At 41.3% G+C, this 19,977-nt stretch overlaps 1 protein-coding gene across 1 annotated transcript in view; it reads left to right on the forward strand.

Annotated features, from left to right (window-relative positions):
• The window catches only part of LOC148039096 (SET domain-containing protein), a 57,199-nt gene extending 37,444 nt beyond the window's left edge, over nt 1-19,755 (forward strand). The window contains exons 4-5 of the mRNA XM_087674983.1: nt 17,888-18,113; nt 18,969-19,755. Of these exons, the coding sequence (XP_087531109.1) occupies nt 17,888-18,113; nt 18,969-19,685 (943 nt within the window). The 3' untranslated portion in view covers nt 19,686-19,755. The remainder of the gene's footprint in view (nt 1-17,887; nt 18,114-18,968) is intronic.
• The last annotated feature ends 222 nt before the right edge of the window (nt 19,756-19,977 follow it).

The following is a 19,977-nucleotide window of genomic DNA, read 5'->3' on the forward strand; positions in this document are numbered from 1 at the left end:
CAAGTCGTGTGAGTTCAGCAGTAAGTGGAAGCTAGCTATGCAGGAAGAGATTAAATCTCTATATGCAAATGATACTTGGGATCTTGTGTCATTTCCAAAGGGAAGGAAGGCACTTCCAAATAAATGGGTGTACAAAGTAAAGACAGTTGATGGGAAACCCAAGTACAAAGCAAGGTTGATTGCCAAAGGGTATGCACAAAAGGAAGGGATTGACTTCCAAGAGGTCTTTTCACATGTTGTGAAGATGACCACTCTACGTGTGCTTTTTGCTCTCACTGCTGTTTTAGATTTAGAGCTGTATCAAATGGATGTAAAAACAACTTTCTTGCATGGCAACATTGATGAGGAAATCTACATGAAATAGCCCGAGGGCTTTGTAGTTCTTGGAAAAGAGCAGATGGTATGTAAGCTAAAATGTAGCATGTATGGGCTGAAGCAAGCACCACAGTAGTGGTACAAAAAGTTTGACACTTTTATGCTATCTCATGAGTTTACACGCAGCCATGTAGATCATTGCTTGTACATGAAAAAGGATACAGATGGCAGCCCCATCATACTTGTTTTGTATGTGGATTATATGTTGCTAGCTAGGAAAAGAAAGACTAGCTTGGATGCTCTAAAAAATCAGCTGAAATCAGCTTTCTCCATGAAAGATTTGGGAAATGCAGAGCATATTTTGGGCATGAGGATTCGTAGAGATAGAATGCAGAAATTGCTGTTTTTATCTCAAGGAAAGTACATTGGAAAGGTACTGGACAGATTTAACATGGCTGAAGCTAAGCCTTTTGGGATACCCTTACCTCCTTATCTCAAGCTTAGCAAAGCCAACAGCCCGAAAGATGACGTGGAAGCAAATGCTATGAAGGGAGTTCCTTATGCATAAGCTTGTGGTTCTCTTATGTATGCTATGGTTGCTACTGGTCCAGACATTGCTCATGCAGTGGGAGGAGTTAGCAGGTTTATGTCAAATCCTGGCAAAGCACATTGGGAGGCTGTCAAGTGTATTCTTCGATACTTTTAAGGGTACACAAAGAAAGTGTATTTGCTATGGGCAGGGTGCACTTAGTTTGCAGGGTTATTGTGATGCAGACATGGCAAGTGACTTGGACACTGGTAGGTCCACTAGTGGGTATGTCTTTACAGTTGTTGGTGGAGCTATTTCTTAGTGTTCCAAGTTGCAAAACATCGTTGCATTGAGTATCACTGAAGCTGAATACATATCAACTATTGAAGGTTCTAAGGAAGCTATATGGTTGAGTAGACTTGTAGAGGATCTCGGCATGTCTATGGGTAGTGCAGTTTTGGGATGTGATAGCCAGTGCTGTTTATCTGGCTAAGAATGCCATCCGTCATTCATGCACAAAGCATATAGATGTGCGATATCACTTCATCAGATAGATTCTAGAAGATGATCAAATCACATTGACCAATATCAAAACACACGACAACCTTGCAGATGTTTTCACTAAAAGTCTAAGCAAAGCTTAGCACGAGCATTGCATATGACTAGTGGGAGTTGGTTAGAGGTTCACATCGGATCTTTAAGTGGGAGGTTGTTGGGATAAAGACCCGGTTTAACCTCCCTGTATAGTACACGCACATTGTACATGTGAATGCACCCTTACGTGCCCCAAGTATAAATACATTTTATTCTTTGTTTACCGACACATTGTTGGTACACTCATATCGAATCGTACTTGACTTTGCTCTCTCACTCTCTCTCCAGCCGTCATACTGTCACTCTCTCACTCTGACACTCACTCCTCGAACTTCCATTACTCTCAATTGAGCTCCCCAACACAGATAAAGAAGACTTTTTGATCTGTCTTTGAGTGTATGCATACGAAGAATGTGATTTGCCTAACCAAGATCTTTCATATCAAAGCTATTGTGTAGACTCTATTTTAAGGAGTCCAAGGCATGAACATCCTTGCTTGCAATTAGTATGTCATCCACATAGAATACCAAGAGAATAAGGTTGCCATCTACTGCCTTTTTGGTATATAAGCAGTGATCAACTTGAGAACGATGAAATCCCTGAGATTGCATGAATATATCAAATATGTAATACCATTTGCATGGTGTTTGCTTCAGCCCATACAAACTTTTGTTGAGTTTACATACCATGTGCTCTTTTTTCTTTGCAACAAAACCGTCAGTGCTGCATATAGATTTCCTCATGCAGATCACCATGTAAGAAGGTAGTTTTTGCATCTCTTTGTATGAGTTCCATGGCCTCAGATGCAACCAAGCCCAAGATGGTTCGCAAAGTAGTCATTTTGACTACGGGAGAAAAGATTTCATCAAATCAATTCCATGTTCTTGCTTGTATCCTTTAGCAACCAAGCATGCCTTGTACTTGGGCAAAGAACTAGAAGTAACTTTCAGTTTGTAAATCCATTTGTAGGGTAGCACTTTTTGTCCTTTTGGCAAGTGTATCAAATCCCAAGTGCCTTTCTTCATGAGAGATTCCATTTCTAATAGCATTGCTTTTTGCCATTTCTTACTATCCTTTCTGTCCATTGCTTCTTGGAAGCATGACGGTTCACCACAATCTGTTAACATGACGTAATCAGCCACATAGTTGACTCTAGGAACAAATCTATGTGGCTGTTTTTGCACTCTGGTCGACCTACAGACCTAGTGGTCAATATTTGCTGGTTGTTCAGCCTGTAAATCTGCATTAACAGCTTGCTGTATAAATGGTTCAGGCTGTTCCAAGTGCACATGGTCTTGCTGAATTTGTGGGACATCATGGGCAAGATCCTGCTGATCATTTACAATATCATTCCTTGCATTTTCAGGGACATTTTCAGCAGGTATTTGCTGCTGTCTAATGGGCATTCTTTGCTATCCTATTGGTACATCCTCCCAGAATACAACCCTTTTGACTTCCTCTGTTCTTTTGGGCTGTTTGTGCATGCGATCTGCCTGGAAGATAACATCATTGCTGCGTACTACTTTTCTTTTCTTGAGATCCCATAATCTATACCCCATTTCACTTTTATCACCATATCCTAGGAAAATACATTTACATGACTTTGGCTCAAGTTTGCTGTGTTCTTCCTTGCGCATGTGCACAAATGCCTCGTAGCCAAATACTTTCAAGTGTACATACGAAGGTGGCTTGCTCGGTCACGCTTCTTGGGGAACTCCCCCCCCCACAAAGACTTGTTTGGTTACTGAATTAATCAAGTGTACGGATGTCATAACAGCCTCTGCCCAAAAACCATGGGGTAAAGCAGTACGTGACAACATTGTACAGACCTTGTCTTCAATGGTTTGATTCATACGCTTTGCAACACCATTTTGGGATGGATTATGAGGAGCAGTAAGCTCCCTCTTAATCCCTTTGCTGTCACAAAAGTCTTGAAAGGCTTTGGACACATATTTCCCACCATTGTTAGAGCGAAGGCATTTTAATGTCTTGCTGGTTTGATTTTCAGCAAGTGCCAAGAATTTTTTAAATTTATCCAAGGCCTCGTCTTTGCGACAGATTAGATAAACCCAAACTTTGGGTGTGGGATCATCAACAAAGATAATAAAATACTTCTTCTTCCCTAGAGATAATCCTGGCATTTGACATATATCTGAATATACTAACTCTAAGGGTGAAGACTTTAGAGAAAGAGATTTTTTGTGTGATGTTTAAGCATGTTTACCATAAATACAATGATCACACTGTTCAAAATCAGCATAACTCAAAGATAGTAAATAACCCAAACGAAAAAGCACTTTCATTCCAGATTGACTCATGTGTTCTAACCGGCTATACCACAAAGAAACACTTGGCTGCTCACTTATGGCGACAATATGGTCACGCACACTAGATACATGCAAAGGATACAGAGTATCACTTTTGGAGCCCTTGTAACAATGCGGGGAGCCCTTACATGTTTTCCATTTGCTATCCCCAAAGGTGGTGTGATAGCCTTCATCATCTAGTTGCCCTATGCTGATCAAGCTCTTCTTGAGTTGAGGTACATGTCTCACGTTATGCAAAACAAGTATGGAGCCATGCTGAAATTCCAGTTTCACACTACCAATATTTGAAATTTTACATGCATAGTAATCCCCCAAGTGGATAACACCACGTACAATACCATTATAGTCAAAGAATCACTCATGATGTGGTGTGACATGAAAGGACGCACCTGAATCAAGTATCCAAGTGTGAATGCCATCCTCAGAATCTGCATTCAATGCACGTAAAGAAGAAGCTAGAAGTACATCATCATCACTGTCATTATCATGAATGACTACATAAACCTCTTCTATTTTTACATTGCTCTTTTTGAAAGGGTGGTTGTCCTTGTTTTCAGCCTTATTGGCTTCATTGTTTTTGTTTTTGCCCTTCTCTTTCTTTAGCTAAACGCAATCCCTTTTGTAGTGCCCCTTTTTGCCACAATGATGGCACTCCATATTCTTTCCATGAGATTTGTTGCATACTCTGTTTTCAGAACTGCTCTTATGTTGAAATCTGCCTTTAGTGTGTAATGCATTTGAAGACTTGTTTGTTGAGTTGTTCTGCCTATTGAGTTTTTCCATCAGCAAAGAACTCTCCACATCAGAGTATAACAACTGAGCATTTGAATTACTCAAAGCTGTCCTGAAAGTATCCCGACTTTCAGGTAGGGTGCATAGCAAGAAGGTAGCTTTGAACTCTTTATCGATATGAAAATCCAAAGCAATCAGCTGATTGAAAATTGAGTTAAACTCATTCAAATGTACAGACATGATTGTACCCTCTTTCATGCGAAAGTCCATTAGTTTTTTCAGCCAATAGACCTTGTTGGCTGCACTTTTCTGAGCATACAATTCTTCAAGCCTTTGCCACATTGCATATGCTGAATTCAGCTTCTCAATGTTGAAGAGCAAGTTGTCTGACATTGAGAGCTCAATGGTGAAGCTAGCAAGTTCGTCCAAGTCACTCCACTTGTCTTGTTCCATGTTTGCTGGTTTGATTCTCTTTGTTTTGATGGGCTTTACATGTTTCTTCTGCACCAAGACATTATAGCATTGTTTCTGCCAGATTGCAAAATTATGGACACCCTTAAGCTTCTTAATGTGCAAAAGATTACTGCTGTCATTGTTTCTAGCCATAATTTGTAGCCCCAAATTGACTAACCAGTCACCAAAGGCAAGTCCAAATATGACACAAGTGACCACAATGCACAAGAGTACCAACGAGCAATGAAAATCCCAAGATTGCAGAAATTTTCAGATCTGCAAATGAGTTTTCAGAATTAAAAATGTCATTTGCTGCACTCCTCAAGCAATTTCTAACACAATTAGAGACCAAGCCAATAGTTACATGTGAAATCCGCAAAATTTCATTGCAATTTCTGCTCCAAAAGCATTCCCGAGCACAAATTTGACAATTTGGGTCAAAAGCCCTAAAATTTTGAGGATAATTTGTTCAAAATTGCATCAATTCAAGTGCCCAAGTGCATATACCAAGAATTCTTGTACAAATCGATGAAACTCTGCAAAAGCTCCAATTTTTTTGGGTTTCGGATGCACAAATTTCAGTGAAATTGAAGGAATTTCACCAAAATGTGAAAATGCCCTAAAATTTCACGGGCAATTGTACACTGATTTCGCAATTTCTGAGTCCGATTGTCCACTTTTGTATTTAAATCCCCATATCTAAGAAAAGCCCCAAATTCCTTGGGGAGAATTTAACTTTGTGCCTTGGCGTGTAAACGCCCGATGGAGGAGAAAAAAAAAGATATTTTCTTTGGTCAACGGCCGCCGTGCGTTGTGTGCCTGCAGCCTGTTTCGCTTGCGGCATGTCGTTCGCAACGTTTCGTCTGCAGCGTGTGGCCTGAGCTCGGTCGCCTCAAACACGTCTCCTACAGCTTGCAACTTGCCATCTGTCGTTCCACATGTGGGACTTGAAGCTCTTGCTCGCCTGCATCTCCTGTGCTCGCCTGTGCCTCTTGCTTGCCTGTGCCTCCTGTCGCTTGATGCCCGTCACTGGCTCCGGAAGCATGCATATCCTGTGTGCTTTATACCAGTACGATGTAGACGAGTCTGTGCGCAAGCCGAGCCAAGAGTGCAGATGTGGAGAGTTGAGAGCAGTAGAGAGAGAGAGTAAGCATGACACAATGGGTATTCTGTACAATGACTAGTGTACCACATTTGACTTTTTGAATATAAATAAAGTACAAAGTGTAAGGGTGCGTTCACACCCGAATACAATAAAAGGCACGGTGACCCTTTATTCCCAACATCTGTCACCACTTGCACCACATTTTGTACTTCTACATCCATGATGACTTTTTGCATGTGCTCCCAAATGAAAGCTCGTGTGATGCTAAGACCTGAGATGGAGGCATCAATGGCCTTAATGAACAATGGTGCCTTAACATGAAGACACCAAAACATTGTAAACATTCCTTCAACGCATATCTAACCATCCATCGCATAATATTGTGCATTCATATTTCGTCCATGTCTCCTTCAAGGGCTCCAATTGAGCCTCTATGGATGCTTTCTCCTTTCAAAGCTCTCGTGTGTGTAATGCATCCGCGGATGGGTCTTTCCACTCAGACCCTATGCGACTCATTGCCCTGATTGTTTTCTTCCATTGATGGTGGCCACATTGAAAGGGATAACACACCGAATAAATAAACATGTGAGTTCCCTAGTTGCCTCCACAATTGCCTGCCACTGAAGTCCTGCATGAACACTTGCACCATGCAAGGAGCCCTTTTGCACACCACCATTAGAAGATGGCAATGGGGTCCTTTTTGCACTTGGACTCGATTGCATTAGAAGGTATGGATGCACTTTTTTTGATAGACCATTGGCACCTCTGATTTGGCTGCGCCACTAGGCCCACTAGCCTCTCCTTGCCTCACTTGTGCTTCATTAGACCGATGTGGTGTTGGATGAGAGGATTCATCCTCTTCTAGCTCAATATCCATACGCTTTCGGTGCCAAAGATAGAGACTTACCATTACTTTTGCGGGCACATTTGCACAAGGTCCGATGTCTTTGTTGGGAACACATGCCAAGTGGTCTTTCACGCGCGTTACGCTTTCCGATTTCTCCAATCCACAATAGTCACACTGCCACTTCTTTGATCCGTTGAAGCCCTTGTATCCCTTGATTGGAGTGATGTGCCTCCAATATGGATCCGACGCCATGATTAGAACCTTTAGATAATGGAAGAAGAAGAAGAAGAGGCGGCGGCGACGGCGGCGGCGGGAGCTAGAGTGCTCATTGCAGCTTGCAAGATTGAGGAGAGTCAAGACGATTGCGAGTCAGACTCGACGCTCGCGCATTCTCCTTGGATAACCTGCTATGTGCTACCCATTTTGGACCATAGGATGCTGAAATGCTAGTTTGCCATTTCCATTTCGGTTCAAAACGGCCGGTCCATTTTGGCGGCCTCGAAAAACTACTATGGTGGGATTGCAATGGAGGCCGCCCAACACAAAAAAGAAGTCACCTTGGTCAATAAAGACTAGCTAGTACGAGAATGCAACAAAGAAAGAAATCATCACCCAACAGAAAATAGGTGTTGCCAAGCTTGCAAATGACTTGCTTGCACAAAACATAGAGATAGAGGGGTTGCTTGCATAAAAACGTAGGTAATGTAGGGCTTGGTTTTGCAGCACGTGTGTGGAGGGCTACTTGCAAAAATGTAGGTTTGATTTGGTGTTGCCCAACCAATAGAATGGTCACCCAACTTGTTTGGCGTTGCCAGGGTATAGTAATGGTGCAGCCCGGCCTAGTAGAAGTTGTCTAGGAGCAAAATGCAAATGTGCCCCGGTAAATGTGGTCTTAAAAAAAAGGGTTGGAAACAGACCGCTCTGCCTTATTGGATGTCAAACACAAGGACCGCAACAGGTGTGGATGGTACCTAGCTAGTTTTGTGGCGGACAACACGCTTCTCTTTGAGATATTTGGCTCACATGTGTGGCTTTAATACCATGTGAGTGCACAATGGAAAGAGAAAAGTGAATACGGAGAGGAGACAAAGAGAAAATGCAAGAGAGAAGGAATAACGTGACTGCAATGGTTGAAGGTACAAGGTTGCAAGAGTTAGCTCCAACATGCAACTCTATGCATTAGTGTGGGTGCCAGACCATAGTGGGAGGATGAGAGAATGAGGATCAATGTTGGATAATGGAAATGGGAGGGCAGGCTGCTAGGGAAAATCCTAAATGTGGTAAAAACCGCCACACAAAAAAGAAGAAGAAGAAGAAAGAAGCCAAAAGTACCCAAAAAGAAATGTACTAATGTGCTCTCCATTTAAAGTATCCAAAACACACAAAATGATAGAGAAATACAATGCTAGAGCTCCTAATGTCCTCATCTGACCTAGACTGAGTCTCCCAAGCAAGAGATGATCACGTAAGACACATGATTGCTAATATAAACGCGGTCTAGTTGAGACCACGTGTTGAGGTGAGTGAAAGGTAAAACTTGAAGCCGATGGAGAAAGCTAGGACCAAAGATCTTACTTCAGTACATCCATGGCAAAGGCCTGCAACGCCCTGCTTTCTGGATTACCCATCAGAGAGTGTTCCGAAGTGGACTAGGATGGGTGAACACACATGCTAAAATTTCCCATGAGCAAACTTGGTCTTCGTAGGCTTAGAGAATCCTGAAGACGGCTCCACAAGGCCCAATGATGCAGTGAGTCATTAGGTGCATAAAGGCCAACCAGCCATAAGACTTGCCCTTCAAACACAATCTCAATCACCAGGAAGAGTTCGTGAATATCATTCTTAGCAAGCATTGATTGGAATTTCTTGTGTACAATCATGAGGACACTCAAATATTGGTTAGCCTTGCAACCAGCATAAAACTTATGCTATGAAAGGAGATATACAAATCCTTTGTGCCCTTAAGGTATCTCATGATACCCTTCACTCCTTCCCAATGCTTTTTGCTAGGATATGCCATGTATCTGCTAACCATTCCCACCGCAAATGCAATGTCAGAACATGTAGCAACCGTAGCATACATCAAGCTACCAATAGCTGAAGCCTAAGGTATGTTGGCCATTTCAGCCTTTCCATCATCAAATGTAGGGCTGTCATTTGCACTAAGTTTTACATATGGAGGCAATGGTACACCAATGGCTTTCCCCCCTCCATATTGAAACCTTGCAAAATCTTAGTGACATACTCTTGTTGTGATAGATAAAGAAGATCCTTCGATCTATCCTTGAGTATACACATGCCAAGAATGTGATTGGTCTCACCGAGATCCTTCATATCAAAGCTATTGTGTAAACGTTTCTTCAAGGAGTCCAAGGAATGAACATCCCCGCCTGCAATTAGTATGTCATTCACATAAAGAACCAAGAGAATAAGGCTGCCATCTGCTTCATATCAAAGCTATTGTGTAAACTCTGCTTCAAGGAGTCCAGGGCATGAACATCCCTGCCTGCAATTAGCATGTCATTCACATACAGAACCAAGAGAATAAGGCTGCCATTTGCTGCCTTCTTGGTGTATAAGTTGTAATCAACTTGAGAGCGATAGAATCCCTGAGAGTGCATAAATGTATCAAATTTATAATACCATTCACATGGTGCGTGTTTTAGCCCATGCAAACTCTCGTTGAGTTTACATACGATGTGCTCTTTCCCCTTTGTAACAAAACCCTCAGGTTGCTGTATATAGATCTCCTCATGTAGATCACCATGTAAGAAAGTTGTTTTTACATCCATGTGTATGAGTTCCATATCTTCAGATGCAACCAAGCCCAAGATGGTTCGCAAAGTAGTCATTTTAACTATAGAAGAAAAGATTTCATCAAAATCAATTCCATGTTTTTTCTTGTACCCTTTAGCAACTAGTCGTGCCTTGTACTTTGGCAAAGAACCAGAAGTGACTTTCATTTTGTAAACCCATTTGCATGGTAACACTTTTTGCCCTTTAGGCAAATGCACCAAATCCCAAGTGCCATTTTTCACGAGAGATTCCATCTCTGACAGCATTACCTTATGCCATTTCTTGTTGTCTTTTCTATCCATTGCTTCCTGGAAGCATGACAACTCACCACAATTTGTCAACATGACATAATCAGCCACACAATTGACACCAGGAACAAACTTGTTTGGCTATGGACCCAATGGTCAAGATTTGCTGGCTGTTCACAAAAGACCTATTTGATGATCGATTAATCAAGTGTATGACTGTCATAACAGCCTCTGCCTCAAAATCCGTGAGATAAAACAATATGACAACATTGTACGGACCTTGTCTTGAATGGTCTTGTTTATATGCTCTGCAACACCATTTTGGGGTGGATTTTGAGGGGTGACGAGTTCCCTTTTAATCCCTTTGCTGTCACAAAAGTCTTGAAATGCTTTAGACACATATTCCCCACCATTGTCAGAGCAAAGACACTTTAATGTCTTGCTGGTCTGATTTTCAACAAGTGCTAGGAATTTTTTAAATTTATCCAAGGTCTCGTCTTTGCAACGGATTGGATAAACCCATACTTTGTGTGTGGCATCATCAACAAAGGTAATGAAATACTTCTTTCCTCCTAGAGATAACCCTGGCATTTGACATACATATGAATGTACCAACTCTTAAGGGTGGAGACTTTAGAGAGAGATTTTTTATGTGGCGTTTGAGCATGCTTACAATAAATACAATGTTCGCACTGTTCAAAATCAACATATCTCAAAGACGAACCCAAGCGAGAAAGCACTTTCATTCTAGTTTGACTCATGTGTTCGAACTGGCTATGCCACAAAGAAACACTTGGTTGCTCGGTTATGGCAACTACATGGTCACGCACACTAGATACATGCAAAGGATACAAGGTATCACTTTTGGAGCCCTTACAAATTTTCCATTTGCTTTCCCCGAAGGTGGTGCGATAGCTTTTATCATCTAGCTGCCATGTGCTTATCAAGCTCTTCTTGAGCTGAGATACATGCCTCACATTATGCAAAATAAACATGGACCCATGCTGAAATTCGAGTTTCCCTTTGCTAATGCTTGCAATTTTACATGCATAGTTATCCCCCAAGTGAACAACACCACATGCACCACCATTGTAGTTAGAAAACCACTCATGATGTGGTGTGACATGAAAGGACGCACCTGAATTAAGTATCCAAGTGTGCATGTCATCCTTAGAATTTGCAATCAATGCATGTGCACTCAAAGAAGAAGCAAGAAGTACATCGTCGTTGTTGTCATTCTCATGAGTGACTACATTTACCTTTTCTATTTTCACACTGCTCTTCTTTGCAGGTTGGGTGCTCTTTTTCTCAACCTTGTTGTCTTTAGTGTTTTTGTTTTTGCCTTTCTCTTTCTTCAATTGAAAAGAGCTTGTTTGTAGTGCCCTTTCTTGCTACAATGATGGCACTCCACATTTTTGCCACGAGACTTGATGCATGCTCTATTTTCAGAATTGCCCTCTTGCTGAAATCTGCCTTTAGTGTGCAATGTATTAGAAGACTTGTTTCCTGAATTATTTTGCCTGTTGAGTTCTTCCATCAGCAAAGAACTCTTCACATTAGAATATAACAGCTAAGCATTTGAGTTACTCAAAGCTGTTCTGAAAGTATTCCAACTTTCAGGCAAAGTGCATAGCAAGAAAGTAGCTTTGAACTCATCATCAGTATGGAAATCCAAAGCAATCAGCTAACTGAAAATTGAGTTGAACTCGTTCAATTGTACAAACATGGCTATACCTTCCTTCATGTGATAGTCCATTAACTTTTTTTGCCAATAAACCTTGCTGGCTGCACTTTTTTGAGCATACAATTCTTCAAGCCTTTGCCATATTGCATATGCTGAATTCAGCTTCTTAATGTTAAAGAGCAAGTTGTTTGATACAGAGCTCAATGATAGAGCGTGCAAGCTCATCCAAATCATCCCACTCTTCTTGTTCCATATTTGTTGGTTTTATTCTGTTCGTTTTGATGGGCTTCACTTGTTTCTTCTGCACCAAGACATTGTAGCACTGTTTTTGCCATATTGCAAAATTATGTGTACCCTCAAGTTTCTTGATGTGCAAAAGATTGTTGCTGTCATTGTTTCCAGCCATAATTTGCAGTACTAAATTAACTCAAGAGTCACCAATTGCAAGTAACCACGGTACACTTCAAGACCAGCAGTGAAAATCCAGAGATTGCAGAAGTTTCAGAGCTGCAAATAGATTTTCAGAATTAGAGTGTCTATTGTTGTATTCACGGGCACAAATTTGACGATTTCAGCCAAAAGCCCCAAATTTTCAGAAGGAAATCTATCCGGATTGCATCAATACATGTACCCCAGAAATATACTAGGCAATCATTGCACAAATTGAAGAAATTTTGCAAAAGCCCCAATTTTCTTGGGTCCGATGTGCACAAATTTTAGTGAAATTGACAGAACTTCACTGAAATGTGAAAAGTCTCAAATTTCCCAAGCAAATGTGCACAAAATTTGCAATTTCTCAGTCAAATTGTCATGTTCTGCATTAAAATCTCCACATCCGGGAAAAGCCCCAATTTTACGGCTCTAAATTTTACACTATGCTTGCGCATGTAGACTCTTGTCTTAGTGGGAAGGAAAGAAATTGTAGAAAATTAAATAAATTTAAACAAATGACGAAAAATAGGGCGGTCGAAATGTGGCGTCGTTGACCAGGCGTGATCTCTGCCAGCGTGTTGCTCACGCCGCCTAAATCAGCCCGTTGCTTGCGCCGAATTGTTGCGCTGTGACACTTGCCTCTAGTCCATCGCCCACTTGCTAGACAGTCGCTTGCTCGCCTAGCTCGTCAGTTACTTGCCTAGCTCGTCGATTGCTTGCGTCACAGCTGCTTGCCTAGCCCTTTGACTGCTAACGCTGGCCTATAGTCGATGCAGATCCTGTCGCTTGATTGGTCGGGGCTGACCTATGGACTATTGCTTGCCTCGGGAAGCATGCACTCCTTTGCATTCTTTGATACCGGTTTGATGGCGGGCTTGCTAGGATCGAGACAGAGTACAACACAGATTGAATGCAAAGTTCAGAGTAGGAAGAGTGAGTTAAAGGAGTGAGAGCACAACACAATTAGTATTTGGTACAATGATGGGATGTACTAATGGATCAGGTACAAGTTGAGATTTCACAATCTCCTTGGCTGATCCAAAAGTCCCTTCATGTAGATGTAATCAGTACGAACATTGGACCAATTGCCCCTTGAATTTCACCCAAGACTTGCTCTAATTGGATCCCAATTGGGCAAATCCTGCCCCAAATTTACAACGGATAAGACAAGCATCTGAATTCCCTTATAATTCTACAAAATTGAGGCATTGAATTTGGCATATGGGTTTCGAGGTGGCTGCTAAATTCTAATTTTTGTAGAAATTTAGGGTTTACAATAGAATTCCTTTGCTATCCACCAAATTTGGTTGAGATCTACTCCAAATGGCTGAGATAAGTTAAGAGATCTTCTGAAACTTGATTGAAGGAGGTGAGGGAATACCAAAGATAAAATTCAGAGGTTTCTCGCGGAAAATGACTGAATTCTGCTTGTGGCTTGTCAAAACTGCCTCTCTAGTTGTTGCCCACTTCTAGAGAGGCCCAAATCTACTGCCACTAGCCTCAAGTTGCTGTCGCTTGATCTCGATGGTTCTTCTCCTATTGGTGCTAGATCCCCTAGGGCCTTTGGCTGCTGTCTCCTATAGCAAATGGCTGAAAACTGGTCTGAATTCTGATATGCAGCACCCTCTCTCTCTCTCTCTCTCTCTCTCTCTCTCTCTCTCTCTTATAGGCTGGAAAATTCATTCAATGGCTTAAACTAGGCCAGAAAAACGTTTTCTCAGTTTGCATGGGTATTTTTGCCAAGTGGTAGCCTTCTAAACTCAATTTTCAGTATTATCCAGCTATTAAATCAAATTTCCAAATTAAATAGTTTTGAAAATTAATTTCAACCCTTTTGACCCTACCCAAACTGAAATGTGCCATCCATAATTATATTGGATAGGCCATTTGCAACATGGAGTGGTCTCCAATTTTTGTTAACCCTTAGATTGACATTAATTAATTAATTAATGCTAGTCCCTAATGTTACCACTGACATTTATTGGCCAAAGAATTGTCTCAGGGTCAAAATTGACACCAATTGACCACCGATACTCAGTTGGCATAACTTGTCACAACTTTTGCCTTTGACACCTAGTGCATCCTTGGGGCCCTTGGCTTGTTACCATGAAATAATTGCCATGTGCATCACATGCTAAACAACTTTGCACATTTAATTAGTGACTAAATTAAATGTTATCAACACGATTCAAGTATCTCAAAATTTCACGTCCCTTTGACAGATATCCTTAGCAAACGTGTTAAGGATTCAATAATATGAGCATAGTTCTTGATGTGCTTCCAAAATACCCTTGTAAAAGCCAAAAAAGATGTACTTGCATTATGGTCCTTGGAATAGGCAAATCGAGCACTAAAGCCTTTTTGGGATCACTATAGATGCAATTAATCGAGATAAGATGTTTGAGATATAAGAGCTTTGTGTGAAAAAATTTCACACTTCGATAGTTTTGCAAATGATTGCTCATGTCTCAAGGGACATAGGATGATGTGCAAGTGGTCCGCACGCTCCTCCAACATAAATAACTATGCGGTCGAGGAAAATGACAATCCACTTTACATTCCCTTGTCAAATTTCGATGTCTTTTATGCTTGTTTTTCAAAGTGTAAGCTTTGTTGAAGTGCCTACAATTCATATTAAGGTTCAACTTATCATTCTTATATTTTCTTAGTCTTTTAACAAATAAATTAGGGCAACATATGATTAAGCCCGGGGGTCTTAATCATGCTTTAGTCATACCTTCATACCCATACACGTATGGAAGTATGAGATGTATGTTATCAACTATGGTGCAAACATTATGTTTTGTTGTTGTACCTATCCGGCTGGCTTGGGCACCTTATCTAGCAGCTGCAAGGCAGTTTTCAGCTGCTGGAGGACCTGTTCACCTTGCATTTTCAGTGCTGTACCCTGGGTTTTCACTGCTATGGCCTGCATTTTGATCAGCGGAGCCATCATTTTCCATCAGCTGCTGACTATTTCATCATTTCTGCAATCATTTCCATTCTTTTTTGCAAGTGTCAACATCTTTGTGCTGTTCCATTCTTTTCTGTTTTTTTCAGCCTGATTTACATGTTAGAGGAGGTGAGGTTCACACATGTTGATTATCATACCTCTATTAACTACACTTGCTTAACATACCGTTCCTATCTTATCTTTTTACTGTTCCTCTCTTATCTTTAATTTGAAGTGCTATCTCTTGCCTGAACTGCTGAGATCTTGGGCTTATTAACCAAAAGTGCCCGGGTATTCTCTCTACACTCCCAGCTTACCTCCTCTGCTGCCTGCATATCTATCAATGGCTACTACATGTTGTAACATGGATGACAAGCTCAAGGGCTTGATTAACTAACTTGGAGTGTGTTGATGAAAGCTTAGTTTGTGGAAGCATCTTTGGTATATCTAAGATAAAGAACTTACGTTAACTAGAACGTATGAAGTTTCGCCTTGCGTCCTCAGAAACCCTCTCTTCTTCCATTGGATTGGGACGAAGGCAATTATGAGGAAGCAGACCTCAATTGGGACAACAATGATATCAAAGCATATTCAATGCTTCTTCGATGCATCTCAAAGGAAGTCCTATTGGCAGTCACCTCTTGGAGGACATAATTGGAGGTGTGGGAGAAGCTCCAGCTTATGTACAAGGCTCCATCAACCATGAGGACTGTTACCCTTTATGGTTAGTATTGAAGCTCTGATATCAATGTTATGTACAGAGCTTGAGGGACAATTTGGGTCCCTTGCATGAATGCAATTACTTTGCTTTCAAACACACCTTTAGAACAACATCATTCAAAGTGAAAGGAGTATAGGGTTTAGGGAGTACTTGAACACTGCATGGGATCTTAATACTCACTGAAAGGGGCCCCCCTTTTTTAACCTTGGAGAAGGAATAATGACAGGCCTGGATGACAAACAGCTCAAACACTTGGCCTTGAGCTTGAAAAGTGTTGAACACAACTAGAACTTTACTTAGGGCTGCAGTGATGAGGCGAGCTGATCATGCAGGACCACTGCAGGCAGGTCAAAACGCAGATGAGTCAGCATTTTGATTGATCTCTACTCCTCGCTGGAGACCTACCAGCAAGCAGGGCCAGATGATGACATGCTGAAAGACAGCAGTTTCAGGCCTTATCGGGGGGACATAAACAGCAGCTACAACCATTGGATGGAACATGCGAGCAAGCAGCTTCACACTTGGACACTAGGTGCAAACTTGGGGCTGACACATGAATATACAGGCATACTCAGCTGATCCAATCACACAATCAACTCGTATCTGGCTAGACAAGGGATTGTTTACTAATAGACTCAGTTGTCCAGATTTTGGGTACCATTTTATAACCAGTCGTACAATCTAAAAGTACTTTTTAAAACAAGGTTCTGAAAGTGGTGGACTATAGATCCGCACAACCATTAGAATAAGAAGGCGCCCGACTGCAAATAGAGTCCAATCGCGTAGAAGGGATAGATTGACTGCAAATAGAGTCCAATTGCGTAGAAGGGATAGATTGAATTGCTTGGTGGTTCAAGGTGACATCTAGCCCTGCTGAGGTGCATGAGTGCCTAACTGTGTCTACTCTATCTAGAGCTGTGAGGCATTTTGCAATTCTTTACTTGTCCAAACATGTCCATGTGGCTCAAATGCCAAGGGGGGCACGTGTCAGGTACTTTGACTTTTTATGTGGATCAAGTTGGGGAAGACAATTATGCTCTTTGTAACCAAATTATTAAACATCTGCCAGAAAACAGTTCATTTCAGGACTCAGGAGATAAAGGCAAGGATAAGGAGCAGCAAGCTCAGCTCTAATAAAGTCATGCGGGACTAACGTCTTACATCTCATCATCTTGGAAATCATGGATACGAATGGCCTCTCCATTGACCTCCATGCATCACATGTATGGTTTGATCTACTGTGATAGTCAAGGTTGGCCCTAGATCTGTACTCCATATAATGATGTGGATGTAGCAAGAGTATCAAAAGGCCATTACTTAATGTGGGGCTCCCTGAACTGTATGTGTAAGCACATTCTCTCTGACCCTCCCAATTATATATATCCCATGTAAGTCTGATCTTTGCTGCCTCTCTCATAAAAAGTCTGGCCCGTGAGTGAAACCCCCAAATATGTGTAAGGATCAATATCCTCCACCAAGTACTGTCCATAAGTAAAGCTCGATGAAGATCCCTTGACCCACTCTAATGTAGTATTAAATACCTGTTGTTTGTCAGCATGTGATGATGTGAGCAAAATATTCCTATTTAGGGAGCATCAAACATCAGTATGCATTGACCTTTCTTTTGTGTACATTGTTCCATAAGGTTATTTTGCAAATTTATGGCCACAAGACATCTGTAGTGTTATGGCAATCCCACTAGGACCAGTATGGTATTTGCTAATAAGGATACCATGTGTGCTGTTAACTTAGAAATGCAGCTACAAGTTCCGATGAAGTGAAGAGGCACATCTATGACAGGAGTTCTACAATAGCACTTGGACATTTAATAAATAGGCCCCAGGTCTCTACGAAATTAGGGGCTGTTTGAGTCACATTATAGTTGGGTAGAGTTTCCAATAGAACAGCCAAATAGCTGCTCTTCGTATATCCATCTAAGTTTTCGAAAGAGGTCAATGTTGTTTTGAAACTTGAGATTTGTGCTCAAACGTTGAATGGTGTATGGAGAATTGTACCGCTAATAAGCTCCTCTGTGACTTGTGATCCTATGTGATAGCATTACTAAGGATGGCAATTGTACTGTTAATAAGCTCCTGTGTGACTTGTGATCCTATGTGATAGCATTACTAAGGATGGTAACTGCTTTGGTAGGTTCAATCATAAAACAGGAGCAGAAGATGTGCACCTTACAGGTGTATCAAGTGACAGTGAGTCTGATGCAGAGGGGGCTGTTTCCACAGAAATGAAGAGAGAAGACCATGGAGAGGCAGATGCTGGCATTACAGCTGTCCATAGGAATGATGACAGTGGTGTCCTATATGGTGGAACCAATACTTTAGAGATGATTCTTGTGAATGATGTCACTTCTGGAAGCGAGGTAAATTTGATTATTCACAGAACACCTTTTAACTGAGAGAGAGGACCAAGTTTTGAATAAGCAAAGTTTTAACCGAGAGAGAGGACAAAGTTTTGACTAAGCTTTTCATAAAGCAATTCTTGCTAACAATGGCAGCTCATTGTCATTCTCATTCTATGTGCTAAGTTTGATAGCCTGCTATCCTTTATTGTCATTCTCATTCTTAAATCATCAGGAATCTAGTCTTCAGGTAAGACTACAACCAATTGCTAGGGGTAAATAGATACGTGTAATTTAGGCAGGTGTGTACTCTGAGATCAATATAGGGAAAATTCTCATAAAAAGGAGTTACATTTGTGTGGTGATAAGGTTGACTGGCTTGTGGCTGCTATTAGTTCGATGTAAAAGGTCACATTTTGCATCATATGTCTTGGTGTTCATGTTTCACACTTGAGACCTAGTTCTTGAAGCCTGGGTGGAGAGACCCCAGGTTTAGCGACAAATGTCACTCCACGTCTGATTCACCTGTCTGCCTTTCATTTTCACTCCTTAAGTCTCATTCTTGGGCCTTGGATGGATCTCACTGCAACTTGATTCAGTTTTTAAAGAAAGTGTTCTACAATTTATTACATCTGGATTTCACCCATAAGTTGGAGCACACTCTTAACATGCAAGACATATAAGTAAACTACAAATTTATGCTGTGGGCACAAATGCATCTCCCTTCTTGTCCCACACGTTGGGCTTATGATCCCATGAAAGGTTGCTTTGGTAGTAGTAATCGCTCATTAAATTTGGAAGCGTAGACTTGTATGAGAATCTGGTAGCTACATTTTTAGTGAGCTTTCAATCTACTGACATTTGATTCACTGGCAGATTTTCAATACATATGGCAGCCTGAGCAGTGCTGCCCTCTTGCTGCGCTATGGATTTACAGAACCAGAAAACCCTAATGACATTGTAAACATTGATTATGCACTGGTGATGAAGTATCTTTCTTTGTTGTTCTCAAATCGCTATTTGCGCAAGAGAGTGCGACTCTGGAGGTGTTATGGCTGCACAGCATGCACCTCACAGGACACTCAGTACTTTGAGTTAACACCTTGTGGAAAGCCACAGCTGGACCTACTTTTTCTTCTGTTTATAGTTCATCTTTCAAATGATGCTTTTGATGCATTGGAGCTTGATTTTGAAACATTGGATGTTTCTGGACGTTTTACTGAAGCTAATGAGTGGACTGATAGAGTGATTGCCACTTTAAATTATCCAAAGTTGTGTCGCAGTTACCAAGGTCGTCAGCCAAAGAACTTAAGAAAGCAAGAGAGAAAAGCTGTAGCTGGTAGGTTGATGAAAGAAACAGGGGACTTGTACAATGTTCTTCTTACAGAGGAGGTATGTGAAGGCTTGAGATGGTTGTATGATAGAAGGGATGAAGTTTATGGCACAAGTTCTTTGGAGGATGACCTACATCTTTTGGATTCTATCAACCGCACCCAGCAGCCTGAATTGTACTATGCAACTTGTCTACGTTTGAGTGAGCGTAGAATTCTGAGAAATGCAGTGCATTACCTAGATGGAAAAAAGTGTGTATGAACCGGAGGGTCATTTAAGCCATTAACAGCTCAATGTATGCTTCATTCAATCAAATTTCACTTATGAAAATTCTGAGCGAGTGTTCTCTCCATGAATCCTAAAATGGTCAATAACGTGTTGAAGTAAAATGGAAAATATTTACCAAATTCCAGGCCTGCCAGATTTCTAATCTTCATTATGTGGTAGGTTGGCATTTATGTAATGCAGGACTTCTAAGAATTAAAAGCAGCCATGTGACTGAAAAGGGGCCATTCACAAGGGACCCTGCCAAACCCTGTTCTTTATGCCCAGG

The sequence above is a fragment of the Lygodium microphyllum genome, chromosome 3 (genome assembly GCF_053477565.2).
Source record: "Lygodium microphyllum isolate KBCC chromosome 3, Lygodium_microphyllum_v1.1.10, whole genome shotgun sequence".
Classification (NCBI taxonomy): domain Eukaryota; kingdom Viridiplantae; phylum Streptophyta; class Polypodiopsida; order Schizaeales; family Lygodiaceae; genus Lygodium; species Lygodium microphyllum.